At 41.3% G+C, this 16,401-nt stretch overlaps 1 protein-coding gene across 1 annotated transcript; it reads right to left on the bottom strand.

The window, feature by feature from the left end:
• Window positions 1-933: 933 nt before the first annotated feature.
• CCNA1 (cyclin A1) lies at window positions 934-15,381 on the bottom strand. Its single transcript, XM_066621255.1, has 8 exons — window positions 15,226-15,381; window positions 11,532-11,766; window positions 11,218-11,342; window positions 7,993-8,216; window positions 6,669-6,873; window positions 3,851-3,964; window positions 2,412-2,545; window positions 934-985 (listed from the first exon to the last, which is right to left on the bottom strand). Exons 1-8 carry the CDS (start codon window positions 15,379-15,381, stop codon window positions 934-936), a joined length of 1,245 nt encoding a protein of 414 aa, XP_066477352.1.
• Between the last annotated feature and the right edge of the window lie 1,020 nt (window positions 15,382-16,401).

Raw genomic sequence — 16,401 nt, 5'->3', positions numbered from 1 at the left:
CTCATGCAAGGTACACCAACATACATTGTACACATAAATGTTATGTTATGATGGTGCAAACATTGTAAAAAAAACTCTGGTAGATCTCCGGGCCTTGCTGGGTTTCAAAGTAGCACTTGAGCCAAAAAAGTGTGAGCACCCCTGAAATAGAGCTTGATTTACACTACTAACACTATTCTACTTTGTGCAGACAATCGCTTCAGAGCTTAAAATGGTGGGAGAGGTGCTACAAGGAGAATTCTTAAATAGATTCATTACTCGAGTTCTAGAATGGGACAGTCTAACCAGTGGCCTAAATTTCTCATGGCAAGGAGGCAGCCTCTTGTATTAGTATTCATGTCAGAGCTAGGAGCAGAGGCTTGTTTTTGTAAACTCAAAGCTTCAAGCCTCTGATAATGTCTATGCTAAAAAAAAGTCTATGCTACAGAGCATTTTGACTATCATTGCTTCCCATAGTGAACAACACACATTGGGGTGTAGCAAGCAAGCATGCTGATAGTTTTATTAGAAATCTCTGGACCCGACACAGAGAAGTGAAAGAAGGATGACTTAAGCCAATTTAAATGTGATGATAGTTGTAGACTGGCCCTCTTAAAAGCATTTATTCCAGTTCCTCCTCGGTTCCAGTTGCAGTTTGTTTTTGCTTTGAGGGTCAGTTTAGCACTCATTCAAGTTCACTGTTAAAGAACAGAAATCACCAACAAGACAAAAAGATGTTTATTAAAAGTGCTCTTAGTTGTCATTAAAAACTACATTCCTGAGTCCTTGTAAAGAGATGCAGCTATACATTAAAAAGGTCTAAAAAATAGTCTAAGCAACACATACTGACACATGACCTGCAGTGCCCTATAATAAAACTTTTGGTTAAGATCAACTCTATTGATCAGGGGACAAGTGCTTCGGCTTCAGTGCAGTTTATGGTCATGTTGCAATTCAGTGCAGAGGTAGAACAGCTGGTAGCTCCAGGAGGGACACCTGCATATACCTGCAAAGAAATTATATGGAAGTATATTCATTAGGAAGGCCTCTGCTGCCATCAAGTTTAAGTGCTTCTGATGGGCACATATAATATTGTTAGGAACCTCCACATATTGACAATTTTTAAATTTAGGGCTGCAGTCACTCTGCCATTGCAAAGTGAATTCTACTATGGTGAAGAATTTAGTGCTGGGTGCAGAGTTCAAGATTCAGATAATTCCCCCTTTCTTTCTAGCCCTCAAGGTGGTATTGCAATATAAAATAAAAACACCTGAAGCATGCTCCATAGAGAAGCAATTCATTTTTAAAGTGACTGCAGAAAGACACTTGAAAGCAGATGGGCAAGGCCTGGTGAGATCTCAGAAGCTATAGGGCTTGTTCAGAATTGCAAATGGTCATGGAAGAGAGGTCATCACTATCCTGAACAGCTCTTCTCATGAACAAAGAAACAGATGCCCTAGTGACATCTAGATTAGATTATTGCAATGCGCTCTACGTGGGGCTGCCTTTGAAGACGGTTCGGAAATTACAACTAGTACAGAACGCGGCTGCTCGTGTGGTTGCTGGGGCACGTCGGTTTGACTCTGTTGAGCCATTGCTTCAGCAACTACACTGGCTGCCGGTTCTGTTCCAGGCCCAATTCAAGGTGCTAGTTTTGACTTTTAAAGCCCTTTACGGCTCGGGTCCGGGGTATTTGAGGGACCGCCTCCTTCCTTACAATCCTGCCCGTGCTCTTACATCATCGGGGGGGGGCCCTTTTGATTGTGCCGCCACCAAGAGATGTGAGAGGGGCGGCGGCCAGGAAGAGGGCCTTCTCTGTGGTGGCCCCCGAACTTTGGAATACCCTCCCCTTAGAATTGAGAACTGCTCCTTCTTTGCTAATATTTCAGCATGGACTGAAGACCTTTTTATTTCAAAAAGCTTTTAACTGTTGACAGGCTGGCTGGCTTTCTTTCTCCTTTTATATTAGAATCCACAGGGTTTGTTTTAGATTTTTAATTATCTGAAAACTGTTTTAATTATTGTTTTTAATAGTTAATTTTGTATTTTTTAATTGTTGTAGGCTGCCTTGTGTGCCCATGGGGCAAAAAGGCGGGATATAAATCAATAAAATAATAAATAATAATAATAATTTAGCCTAACATTTTAAACAAATAAAACTTTGCATGAAGATTTTTGTTTTTGTTTTTGCATAATTCAGCTTTTTTTGGTGCCAAGTTTAGGTGTTTTTTTTTTAAAATGGATCACACATAGCTTTGCCCACATTCTCCATTTGGAAAGTTTCCATACAGATGGAATCAACTCCCACAGGTTATTCCATACCAGCTCAACTGCCCTACTTACTCTTCACAAGTATCACAACCTTAGTCAATGCTGGAAGTGCAAAGTCCAGGAAGAAACAGAGGCAAATGTTTAATGAACAAGGTACTTACTTTGTTAGCTTATATTTCTCCCTTATTGCTTGCTGTTGTCGAAAAGGAGCATCAAGGCATACTTTGTGCAGGTCACTTAGACAAGGAACAATCTCACTTAGTGAGTATCCAGTGAAAGCTGCAAGTGTTTCTGGCTATCGGGGGGAGAGAGAGAAAGAGAGAGTGATCTTACAGCTATATTATTCCATCCAGGTAGATGTGCTGCATACATTTGGGAAGAGATGCATTTCCTCTTGTGTTGAGTCTGCCACCAAGTTATGATGGAGATCTTGCCAACCTCAGTATTTTGACTGCAGCTAAGTACACCTAGGTGTTTTTTGCTACCCCCTATGTCAACTAGTCAAAGTGAACCAAAATGCAGTTTCAAGAGGTTTTCAGTTAAAAGGTACTGAACCTTAAAATATCTTGTTTGCACTGAGCCAGAACCAAGCCCTAAACCTAGGAGTGTCAAACATAAGGCCCACGGGCCACATGCAGCCCCTAGAAGCAATTTATCTAGCCCTCCATTATAATTGGGTTCTCCCAGTGTGATAATTGGGTTCTCTTATATCTTGAAAATATGAACAAGATTTGTACATTTTCTCTTTTGTCATTTGCAGCTTTTGAGCTTTATATGAGAACAAAGTGCTTATTTCTGGCCGTCATCTGCTTAATGATGTCACTTCCAGCCCTCAGGAGGTGCCATGAATGCTAACTTCAGCTCTCTGTATGAAGCTAGTTTGACACTCCTGCCCTAAACAAAGCAGTGGTAGCCTTCAAAGTAAGCTGTTTGGTCAGCCTACTCTCAGTTTTCAGTTGGAAGATTAATTCCTTATTTTCCTGTTTGTAAAAGATTGTAAATTCCAACAAAGTTATCGTGTTCACTTTATATAGTATTAAACTGCAAACAAAAAGTTTATATATATCTTTATGAAATGCATCTAAACCAATTCAGTGTCTAAACCAGTTACTGAACTGCTTTTAAAAGCAAGTGTCTCAGCTTGCATTAATACAAAAAACATTACTATTTGAACTCCATTCTGATTCAACCCCCTGAAAACATCTGAATCAGGAAAATTAGTAGCACATCCCAAATTTGAGAACTTTAAAGCAGTATAAAAAGCAAAAGTTTCCATTAGCACTTGTTAATAGAGCTCAGACAAACAAAAATTCTACAAAGACAGTTGATTAGTATTTAACTTGGTAAGCCCTCCGAGACTTTAAATACCCTTGTTCAACAGCTTTAAATGAGAAAATCCAGCACTAGTTTCTACATACCTAGAGACCATTCTACTGTGTCAGTCATTTCTGAAGTTTGTTGCCAAAAAAAAAAGAAAATGTGGCTAATACAAGAGTTAGAAGCCCTTCCCTCTGTTACAAGATTTCCTTCTTAGAAGGGTGTACACCCTGGTTAAGAAGGTAAGGTATAAAGACTTCTAGTGTGCCAAAGGCAGGCTTACCCAGAAAAGCTTGTTCACTGTGTAGTTTGCCAAGCAGTAAGCAGCTGCTGCCGTTTGTGAGGGGAGATACTTCAGAAATGGATCTGCTTCAAGGAGACTCAATTCTGCAACATACTAAAAAGATTGTACACTATTAGACCATAGGGAAGCCATCTAGCAGATATTCCAGAGTAAATCATTTGATAGTTGTAAGTCATTTAGGCTTCAGGCCAAACTAGAGTTAAGACTGCTTAAGCCCATGGTGTTGCTCAGCAAATTGAGCACTATGCATTTATTTTATTTATACACAGTACCACCTTTCTCTGAATACATAAATCTAAAGCTACTGATTTATCAATGATTTATAACAAATCTGTGCCTGTCCTCGCTCCCCACACCATGAAAGGGTGTTCACTGTGCTCATTCTTCCTATTTTTTATCTATTCCATCTACTGTACACCTGTGGGACAGAAAGTCTATCATGAGGTTCCAGTGTCAGTGATTGCATCTTGAGTCACTCTGGGCACTACTGAAATGCAAGTGTTATGGCATGGTCGCAACAGAAGCAAGCTGCTTGCCACCCCCAGTTAGATCAAGTCTAGATTCTGAATGATGATTCACTACATTTCAATAGGCAAAAAGGACATCTCAGTCCCAGGGTCTGGTCTTGGGGACTGTGAGGCAGTAACCTTGCTGAAGCTAAGCAGTCTGGGTCTGGTCAATCCTGAATGGGAGACTGCCTAGAAACATTAGGTGTGCCATATTTGAGTTCCCTCATGAACCAATAGTAAGGCAGTACACAACACTATAGAGGTCATGCCTTGTTACACACTGGGGTTATATGGCAGAACCCCTAGTGCAGGCATTTCAGGCCCCAGGCCATGGCATACTGACGTGCCACAGATGGTCTGCAGATGTGCCGTGAGAATTTGGGGGAGGATCATTTGTTAGTAGGGCCACTGGGGGATGTGAGCCACTGCTGTCAGTGTGGTGTGTCTTGTCCATTGTCGAAAAACTGATGGTGTGCCTTGACAATTTTAGCGCCTTGTCCGTGTCCCATGAGATGAAAAAGGTTGAAAATCACTGTCCTACTGGATTAAAAAAAAAATCAGTGGATAAGTAGCTTTAAAGACCCACTTCCAGGTTTCTTGGTCCTCTATTGTTACCCCAGAATGCATTGGAATAGACACTCTACTGCATTCAGCCACTAGATGGGGTGAATAAAGGAATCTAATAGAATGAAATAATCACCGCAGACACCAGCCCATGTCGATCCCACAGATAAGTCGAGGGAAGGTTTTGAGCCAACAACTATGGCATTTTCTATGACCCTCAGATAAGTCGGGGTTTAGGGGGTTGTCTGACTATAGTTTTGTCTGATTTTACCCAAGGCCAGATCCTGAAAAATAACCTACTACGAATTGTTACCTAAGAACTATAGTCTCTAGTATTGGCAACCTTCAGTCTCGAAAGACTATGGTATCGCGCTCTGAAAGGTGGTTCTCTAATTTATTAAAAACAGATCATAAGATACATTTTTATTATTTTTTAACTTCTGGTCTTCACCACTGTTTTGTAAACACTATCAGAGTAAGTGCACTGTAAACTACATACCAGTAAAACAGTGGTTCCCAACCTGTTATTCATGTACTCCCAGGGACACTCAACAGGACCTTTAGGGGTACTTGAAAAAGAATGGCATAATGGCAGAAAAAGGCAGGTCGTGCTCCAGAATGCTTTGCAGGGCCAGCAAGGCAGGAAGGAAAGTAGCTAGTTGGCTGTGAAAGCCCCACCAATAACTAGTTTTTGGTCTTCAATTCATTTATGAACCAGTGATTGAAAACCAGCACAGTAAAAAAGCTGAAACATAATATGGAAAGTGATCAATCATCCAGAATTTCTCAGGACACTTCTGGTACAAAACAGTGCGAAGGCAGAGTCTTCCGTTCTTCAAACAGATTAAAAGAGAAAATATGTGATGAGTACATGAAGTCTGAGATGAGATGAGGGCTTGTATTATTGCAAACATTTTGCTAATATGAAGGGTACAATTTATGGAAATGGGCTGCCAAGGGATATGCAAGTGAAAAAGGTTGGGAACCACTTCAGGAGAACCATGAATCAAATCCACCTTTAAGGTGTCTGGTGTGTTAAGCCAGAAGCTCTACATACAACATACAACCCATAACACATAACTGAGGGTGTGCAACTCAATTCACAGCAAAGAAATGCAGCTGCATATATTTGCAACTCTTTTTACTCAGAAGACCCACTGCTTTCCATGGGTGTTATTCTTAAGTAATGGTGCATTGAATTGTAGCCTGGGACTTTGCTTCAAATGGAAAGGAGGAGCCCATCCTGCTGTTGAAAAAAACAACCTGCTTTGCAAGCATTAGCAAAGCAGAACCAGGCTGCAGCAGAAGGAAGGAGAATAAAAGGTTAACTTTGGCTGGAATTTCCCAGTTGCTGTAGAAAAAAATGATCTCTGCATTGCTCTGGTGCCTGCCTGCTGCTTGAGAAACTTTTCAGAGTTGAAAGCCTCTGATTCAGCCGGAGATAAGGCGAAGTGATAATTTGAGCTTGATCACTTGGCAAAAATTTTAAGTACTATAGGCGAGTATCTAAGATATTTAACAGTGCCAAGGTAGGAAATTGATGCGTTTTCCCCCTTGTGCAAGTTATTTAAAGGTGGACCTCAGTATCAATGGTAAGTCAAATCAGTGGATACCAAGGTCCCACCTGTAATGCAATATAGAAACACAGTAGCACTAAGCAGCAGACATGAGGCCAGATCTGCTTTATCTAGGTGTCCTTTTAAGCGTCAAAGAATAAAGCATACCCTTGCAAAGTTCTCGGTCTTAAGACTGACGCCGTGTCTCTGTAAATACTGGAGGAGAAACTGGTTGATGGTTGGCACTGTCAAGTCAAAAGCCAAGACTTTAAGAAGCAGATGTTCCATTCGCAGCAGTTGCTTTTTAGTATAGGTATCATCTGTTATGTACACAAATTCCTCTATTTCTGGGGGATAGATTTCTTCATATTTTCTGAGAAGAGCGATGTAGAAAACTTTAGTGCACTTAAAGCAGTTTAATGGCACAGAGCATAAAAGACCAACACGCTACATCGTGGTAGGTCCCAAGCATAGTTACTGAGCAGCCTGAACAGCTTACTTGCCACTGATTAGAAGATCAAGTGAACAATGGCAGCATTGCAGAGGGGGGAAAAAAAAGAAGTTTTATCTTATTAGTAGCATATCTGATTAAAATAAGGTGGTGTCAAGTAAGCCTTCTGAAGCAATTTGGGACCCGACTTAAATCAGTTACTGTATTGTTTTGGTATTAGCCATCACAGCCTTCAACCCCCCCCCCCCTGCAAGAGTACAACAGAATACAACACAGCTATTTCACTTTCATAAATCAATGATTCAAAGATATTCAATTTCATTTTTGGAAAGGCATACCGACACTGCAGCTGGCAAGATTCATCTGAGGTCAAGAGGCAGACCAAATGCAACTGTACTCCTAGGAGTCTGAAACATGCATGTTCTCCAAATTCATTTTATATAAACAATTTAAGGACCTTCCAGGGCATCCACAGTTACATTTCTATTCAGCCCTGCTTCCAAGTAACTCAGGGCATTAGGCATCATGGTTAGGCATCAGAGTGTAGGCCATGTCCCCTTTATCCTCAAATGAGCTCTGAAAGGTAATGGGGGCCAAGAGGTATATTAGTGAATGGCCCAAGGTCACCTGCTTTGTGGCTGAATGGGAGATCTGAACCCCTTGCCCAGGCTCACCACCAACATTAGGCTGGTTCTCAGCTGAGTTTCCCTGCCACTCGAATGTCTGATGATCTAACTCTGGGAATGCTATCAAGTCATTCAGACAGAAAAAGCCTATTCCATACTATATACCGTATGTGCAGTAACTTCATAAATGATTAGGTGCCTTTGGGATCTGCTCATGACTGCCCAACCCTTACCAACAAAACAAAACCCTCTTGTACAACATTCCTCTTGCAGTCCCCTGTGGATCTTAACCACTTGTTCACAACAAGATCTCCGCTGGCACACAACCATTCAAAACAGATTTGTACAACCTCACAAAGTAGCCCAGACAGGTGTCATCTACCGAAGGGGTGTTCATTCATGCAAAGATACTTACGCAGCCACGAGAATTGCCGCTGTCCCTACAAGTTGCAGTTTTCCTCGGAGCACAGACATACAAGAGAGAAACCTGTCCAAGTAGTTTACAGCAAGGTAGAGAGTCTCTGAATGAAGTTTATATTCTTCGCCAACTTCTACCAACCAGTCCACCAAGATGGCACGCATACCTGGTGTAATATCAGGCTGCTTCATCATGTAGTGCGGTTTGGGTCTGTATCTTACCTGCAAGGAAGATGATCTCAGAAGTATGATTCAATGGTGCCTCAACTTACTAATTTTCCTTCCCCAGCCCATTTTTTTACATCAGTACCATTGTTTTAAATTAAGCTGCCTGCCTGATTGACAAACCTTGTAAACAAAAATCAAACCAACACACAACATCTACAGAATTTTTGCATAACTTTTTTTGTATAAAAAAAATACATATGAAATTGATAAATATGAAATAAAATGTATTTAAAAATAGCTGGAAATGTAAACGTGTGGAAGAAGAGTTGTTTTATATGTGGCTATTATGTTAAAGAAAAAAATGTAATTAGATTGGAGAATTAGATTGGAGAAAGGTAAAGAATACATTATAAGAGATTGTTGGTTTTATTATAGTTGGAAATTAGATTATTTTTATTTAATACTAATGAGTAATTGAACTAGTTGAGGTGATAGAAAGTAAATATTTAGAAAATATATTATAGGGAATTAGGAAAATTATATATAAGAAATACATAAATGAGTAGAAGAGTTAGAAGCAGATGGAAGAATTGTTTTATATGATGTAATATTTTGGTAATTAAATTATTTTTTTAATATTAATGAGCAATTGAACTTAGTTTACACTTGATAAAAAGTGAATATTTAGAAAATATAGTATAGGGCATTAGGATAATCGTATATTATGTAAATAAATGGATAAATTAATAAGAGGTAGAAGTAGATGAGTAAGTAGATTAGGAGATATAGTATGATTAATTAGTAATGATATATGGCATTTAGCACTCCTAAATGTATGTTTTATGTTTGTATGTCTGTGTGTGTCAATTAAAAATTAAATAAAAAGAAAAAAAGAATGTTTGTATAACTGATGTACTACGATACTCAGTTCAACAAAACCAGTTCCAAATTTGCTTTGTTTTCTTATACCAAGGAGTGACTATGAATGGCTCAGTATTTGTTTGGGGTAGAAAGCAAGTGTCATCTCTAGGGCACACGATTTCATAAAGCCATTATGACGGAGAAAACTGCTTTAGTAATTTGAGAATGATGCAAAACTGGAAGGAATCTTAAGCATTCTAATAGATCATAACTCAAAAGTCTTGTAGAACTGATTGTGTCATGTCCCTTCTTAAATCCCCTCACTGGCTTAATGTCTATTCCTCAATCTAGCACAAGCTCCTTATCCTTGCTTTCAACTGCCTTGCCCCATAACATGTCTGCTCTAACTCCTAGCTATGACCTTCACACTTCCAGTTCTACCACCCTCAACTGTCTGAAGGTCTGTTCTGAATAACTCTGCCCTCCCTCCTTTGCTGCTCTTTTGCTAGAACACCCATGGAATATTCTTAAACTCAACCTTCAATCTCCTTCTGAGAGTGGCATCACTCTTTAGCCCCATTCCCTATTGTAACCAACTTAAGTACATGCCATTGAAACAAATTGCATGTTTGTACTGTTCACCCCCTGCCTCCACCACATTCCCCCTTCCCACCCCCTGCCTCCACCGCATTACCCCTTCCCTCTCTTGTCTCAAGGATCCTAGCACCTGTTCCCAAGCAGTGCAGAGCAGCTGCAAGCCACTCCACTTTCCTCTGACTTATCCCCCTCTGGAGGTGGCACAAGTCTGAGGAGGCCCACTGAGGCTGTGGTGGCTTACCTAGGGGTAAGGGGAAGAGTTTCCCCTTACCTCCAGCTGAGCCACTTTGGAGCCCTATCTTGCACTGGATACAGCATAGGCCTTCTGGCCTGCCTATTCAAGCTAGGATTGCGCTGCACGACAATTTAGGCCAGGCATTGGAAACACTTTCCAAGTAACAACTGTAGGGTGCTAGACCTTGCCTGTGGAGGCTTCTCTATCAATTAGATATGTAAAAGAAGAATGAACAAACATCTGCTAATGGACAAACTCCTGCTAACTGAGTAAGACGCACTTTTCAAGTGGGTGCTCCTCTTTTATTTAGCTGGGGGAGAGTAACTGGCCCTCCTCACCCCAGCAGTGTCTTTTCTAGTGGCTTCCTGCTGGTGTTCTTTTGCATCTTTTTAGATTGTGAGCCCTATTGGGACAGGGAGCCATTAGTTATTTGATTTTTCTCTGTAAACCACTTTGTAAACTTTTTGTTGAAAAGCAGTATATAAATACAGTTAATAATAATCTGAATAAGCAGCAGGTGGATAAAGGGCACCAGTCTCTGTCCCCTTCAAGCAAGTTGTATCTAAGAGTGACCAGAGTAGACAGCCTGCTTTGGGCAGATGCTCTTCCAACTTTTCTAATGATTTGTAGGTATTCACTGTTTGAACCCCAAGGCAGGCACAGAAAGCTCCAACAGCATTGATCAAGGTGGCGAAGAATAGCTTGTCCATGGATTTTAACTAGACATTACAAGGCTATCCAAAAAAAAGGATGCAACAAAGCTCAAACAGCAATCCTTGTAGCACCTTAAGGGCCAACATTTTGGTATAAGCTTTTCATGGGGCAAAGTCCACTGTTTCCAATGCATAAAGTCATTTTTAAGCTGATAAGTGTATATAAATCTAAACATAGAGAGGGGAGGGAGGTAAAGAAGAAAAACTTGTTTTACACAAGTCCAAAAGGACCACAAATGCAAGGGACCAGGAGGCACTAATGCAGAGCACAAATGAAAATTATGGGTGTGATCTAATCTCAGCTAAGAGCCACTAGTGACAAACAGGCAAACCGAGATGAGTAGTATAAATAAGCTCCTAAACTAGTTGAACATTGTCCCCATACAAGTCAGCCAATGTTCCCCAACACCAAGGCACGCAGCAGGAAAGTTATACAAATAAAGGCCCATGCAGAGTACAACTCTGAAATGAAACTGTTCATTAAAACCCATTTTTGCCCAGCCCACAGGTGTACACATTGTTCCGTGTTGTGTTTATGCAACATTGGGCAGAAATAGCTTAAACAAAGGCTTGCATTCATACTGTGTACATTCTATGGTAACTCTCCATGTGTCAATGATATAATATGCTAGTTAAAAGCATGACTCACCTCGGCTTCTCTCAAGTAGAGATTAATATCTTCAGTGTATTCTACAATACCCATGACATCCACTTTGCTATCCTGTGGATCTTCATTTTGTGACCGCAGTGAGGTATCCACCAACATTGGAGATCCTATATTACCAAAATATTCCAGGAGAGTTAATTTAAAAAAAACAAAAACATAAGCTTTTTAAAATAAAGAACAATTCCTTTCCATGTTTCCTTGCATGAAATGAGTTTAACCAAGGGGCTCATTTTCATAGTAGGCAACACAATAATTTAAAATTAATTCGTGCATGTTAAACCCACATGAAGAATTACCTGTACTTAAGTTTAGTAGTAAATGAAGACTGGGTTCCAATATGCTTGTGTCAACTTCACACATGCTTAGATCCACCTGTTCTACAGGCATACGGCCATATGCCCTTTTCTGTTCTGGTTCATCTATGTAAATAGTAAAGCCTTGTTTGGATGATGTGCAGGCTGGCATTGTACTCTTGCTGGCAATATGACAGACATTTTCAGACCCAGAGGCATGTCTCAGTATGGTAGTTCCCTGGAAGAGAATCATTTGGTTGGAAGGAACAGGCATGAACTATATAAGTAATAAACAAACAAAAAAATATTTGGGGTTACTAGAAGCCAACATCAAGTATTTAGGAGAAAGTTAGAGGATTTAAAAGATCTTGGACATTTGTATTCATAATCACAGCCACTCAATTTTTCCAGTTGTGCCAATGTCTCTTCTGATCCCATACCACCAAGGGCTAAAATTCAGTGTAGAAAATGCAAAGAAGGCTTCATGTTCCGTTCCTGAACACCTCCAGCTAAGAACTGTAGTAACAAGGATGGAAAAAGCTTCTATTCAAGAGCTACTGACAATTGGAGCAGATTGGTCCCTCTGTATTGCTACCACAGTTAACTCAGGCAGCCCTTCATAGCCATGAGGTATGACCTGGACCTGTTACCTAAGTTGCATATAGAAAACTTACTATATGCATTTCTGTATGGTTTCTTCATTCATTGGAAAAGCTTACCACTGCCATCAGTATTCAAGTACTGCTCATTTCCACTTACCTTAGAATAAGCAAGATATTACAGAAAGCCATGTAAAAGTTCAGTCCTGTACATCTGTTCAGTAGCACATTAGTCAACACACTAGCCATTCAGATGCCATACACAGATGAGCATGATGCCTGGAGCATTATACCCTGCTGGTGCCTTTTTTTAAATAGGCAAAGGGGGGATGTAAATGACAGAGGCAGAAGATACTGAAATCCAAAAGGGTGGCATTCCTATGCAAAGCTCAACTGTATACATTGAATAGGCTCTGCACTGGTCTTGTATACATTTCAGCTTTGCATAATAATGTCACACTATTCTCTTGTATTTCATGGACTTCTGGTTCCACCATTTACATTTTCTCTCTTAATACCTATCGCATGATTGATGCAATATATATCCAATGTTGAGTACAAGGACACTTCATGCATTTATAAAATTCAATGAAGTGATGACTAATCTGAGAACTATGGGCCTGGAGTTAAGAATTCAGGCCAATGCTAGATATGTTAAAGTCAAGGTCAAGCACTGAGGTTAAGATTTTTTTGTAGTTCAAGCTATTTTTTTTTTTTCAGCAGCAGCACCACATCAAGGCAAAAATACTTAAGACATGCTAGTGCCTTGTCCTACTAAGAGCCCCAGCATTGGCAGTACGCTCACATTGCTGGTGCTGCATGTTGCCAATGTGCCATAAAGCACATTTACAACACCCTTGGAGTAAGCAGCACCGGTGGGGAAACTGGCGCTACCCCATCTGTGCTGCCAAAGAAGCCCCAACCACCAAAAGATGAAAAGATGAGCGCTGGGTGATGTGGGGAGGGTGGCAGGAGGCATTACGGGGCAGGAGAGGGCAGAATGAGAGGCAGGGCCAGCCCAGGAAGAGTGTTGGACCTGTGGAGACCTCCTCTGCCAGAGGGTTGGGCTCAGAAGCCCGACTCAGGACTTTTCGAGTCTGTGCCAGCGATTCATCTGGTGCACTCAAGAAGCCTCATTGCGGAAGCTGGGGCTTTACACAGCAGAAGGGGATTAATGTCCCCTTCCCTCAAGGAGACCTCCAGTGGCTTCCCTGGCCCCACAGGATATAGCAGCAGCTATTTCAACAATGCTGCAGGATATAGCCTGCAGCACTGGGAAGAATAGGATTGCACTGCCCAACATGAGATCACCAAAAAAGAGGGAGTTTTACAGTATTTCCTCATCATTAGTTAGAACCCCTTTAGTAGTAGTTGGCCCTTGGCAGTTGGAGCACATGCATTTCTACAGGCCTCTACATTCCATAACTCCTGGTGTGAGTGAGGTCTTCAACAGTCCACCAATATGTCACATCAGTTGTAAATGCAGGATAAAGATTAGTCAACATCTTCTAGTGCTACCGTATTTCCTAACGGAGAATCCAGTTTACTGGCAACTGAAGTATATCCCTTTAATCTACATGGGAAAGTTCACACAACCAACCCTTTAGCAGTTGTATGAAATCTCCGCTATCCACTGTCATTTCCAAACACCATTATGCACAACAGACAGATTGTAGCTAGATGAGGAGAAAAGGGTGTGTATGATATCACCACTGGAGTTAGCTACTCACAGCAAGCCTGCCTGCTCTTTCCAGAAAAAACTTTCAGCTACAGAAACCTCATGTAGTCTTTAGGAGGTGTAAAGCTCTGTCTGGAATGTTTGAGTCATGCACTATTCAGTGAAGAGTTATGCACTCATTTAGCTAGAGCTAGTAGCTCTTAAATAGTAGTTATGGACAGGTATAATATTCCAATTCTGGGTTTAGATCTTATTATAAACCAGAAACCATTCAGGAAAAATTGCACACTCAAAATTCAGACAACTCCAATAAGCTAGAATCTTCAGGAGGAAAAGGTGATTTTACATTATAGTGCCATGGACCAGAGACTTACCAACTCTATAACACCAAATCAGTTTATCACTTTATCCACAATTGCACAGTATAATAATAATAATTATAAAACTTTATTTCTATCCCGCCCTTCTCCCCAAAGGGACCCAGGGCGGCTAACAACATATAAAACAGATTAAAACAGTTTCACAAACAGATAAAAACATATTAAAAACACATTAGCAGAACCCATAAAAACAGTAGTCAGATAAAAGTCAGAGTAAAAAAGAGCATAAAACAGCAGTTCTTAGAGGAATCAGGCCTGTAAAAAAGCAACTAAAAGATGTATAAAAGATGTTAAAAAGGCCATGAAGTCAGAAGGCTTGGTTAAACAGCAAGGTCTTCAGGCCTCGCCAAAAAGTCTCAAGAGAGGGAGCCATTCTCAAGTCAAGGGGAAGGGAGTTCCATAACGTTGGGGCCACTACTGAGAAGGCCCTGTTTCTTGCTGCCACCCCACGTACCTCCTTAAGCGGCGGCACTTGTAAAAGTATTACAAGAACAGACTGAGAAATTGAAGTTATTTGCATTCCCCTTTTCCACTGCCACAGGCAATTTCAGTTTCAGTGACAAAACTGGAACTTCAAGGGCTCAATATGGTTCTCCGGATAAAGGGCCATTTCTAGAAAGCCAGCTTTATTGGTCTAGTCCCGTTAGCATTAATTTGCAGTTTGTACTGCCTTTTCAGAATTGTCAGTGCTTTCCAAGGCTCCTCGTGTAGGCTTCAAAAGCCAACTTTGAAGGTTAGTGCTACAAGCAAGGAAGGAAGCCGACAATCTGTAAACAGGTAACTCTGACAACATGACAGTCCCTTCCAAGAGAAACACCATACTATTTGGTCAGTCCTCAGACTAGAAGCAACCAAGAACAGCCAACGCTGTCATATACAGAGTCTGGCCATTGGTTCATTTAACCCAGATCAATCTGCTTCAGCAGGCCACAGTCCTCTGAAAACTCAAGCTTTTCCATCCCTTCTACCAGAGATACCAAGGACTGCAGTTGGTTGCCCAAGAAGCCCAACATGTCGTTGTTGTCCCCCCAGTAATTTACCTGGCCACAGGGCTTCAGACACTGCCCATTCTCAGTCAGCACCCCAAGAACAGCTCTTTGGTGGGGATTTTGATTGACATGAGACTCTGCGGCAGCCTGCAGAGCCTCTCGACCTCCAGCTGGCGCCCTCTCATCACCCTTGTGGCTGCGACGCATCTTTTCAGGCACTGCAACAGACGCAGGAAAGAGAACACATATTAAGTTGATTGGGATCTGTCTCACCACTGGTCTGACAGTTACAGAGGTGCCTTCAGCAGCGTACACTGAGTAGCAGTGGCTCTCCAGGGTCTTTCCAAGTCCTGCCTGGGTATGCTGGGAATTGAAACTAGGACTCTTCACTTGTGCTATGGAGACCAAAGATTCCATTAGTGGCATTGGAGCACGTATCATGTACACTGGCACTACACAATGTCCTCTCCTCCAGAGAGAGAGAGAAAGAAAGAAAGCGCGCAAATTCCATACTAGATCCTCAACCTCCTACACCAGCAGACACTTAAAAGATTTTCCTATAAACAGGCTTCATTACTCTCCCCAGCATTTCATTGGTACACCATCAAAGAATGTACTAAGACAAAAGTTCAGTAACGCAATACTTAGTAATCTGCAGGTTAGCTACACATTTAATCAGTAAGCCACTCATGCTACAAGCTTGAGTGGGCAACATTACAAAAAAAGAGAAACTTTACAAATACTTAACACAACTGGGTCCTCCTCATCTCTGACCACCAAACAGTCAATTGCACAATGGAAACAGTGTGCAATTTGAGCCCAAGAACAATACCAAGGTTGCAATTCACGTATCACTTCATCGGCCGGCAGCACCCTTGCCCACAAACTTGATGCACTAGTATGTTGAAATGAATGGTTTACCAGTAAAGTGACAAGCAGTTGAAGATTCTAACCCCTGAGGCTGCTCACTTCCTGGAAAGCAAGTCCCAAGGATTTAACTGACAAGTAGGTGTGCCTGGCATCAGGCTACAGAACCTTACACAGAAATAAACCCTGCAGAACGCAACACTACAAACCTGACTGCCTTAATGAGCGACTCAGAAGTGCACCTCTCCCCCCCCCAACTCACACAAGCCTGGGATACCGCTATTGAGGTATCATCAGAGGACCCCATCATAGCCAACTTTCCCAGGCTGGTGCAGCTGTGCCAACAGGGAGGCAGTCATG

Source organism: Tiliqua scincoides, chromosome 3 (assembly GCF_035046505.1).
Source record: "Tiliqua scincoides isolate rTilSci1 chromosome 3, rTilSci1.hap2, whole genome shotgun sequence".
NCBI classification, from domain to species: Eukaryota; Metazoa; Chordata; class Lepidosauria; order Squamata; family Scincidae; genus Tiliqua; species Tiliqua scincoides.
Note: the sequence above shows the minus strand (reverse complement) of the source record. Positions and strands in the feature narration are given on the sequence as shown.

Excerpts from the sequence above, each read along its gene's own strand:
- CCNA1 (XM_066621255.1), bottom strand. The coding sequence starts at position 15,381 with ATGCGTCGCAGCCACAAGGGTGATGAGAGGGCGCCAGCTGGAGGTCGA. Across the intron at positions 2,546-3,850 it reads CAGTGAACAAGCTTTTCTGG|CCAGAAACACTTGCAGCTTT; the intron begins GTAAGCCTGCCT and ends TCCCCCCGATAG. Across the intron at positions 986-2,411 it reads GAGAAATATAAGCTAACAAA|GTATATGCAGGTGTCCCTCC; the intron begins GTAAGTACCTTG and ends ATTTCTTTGCAG.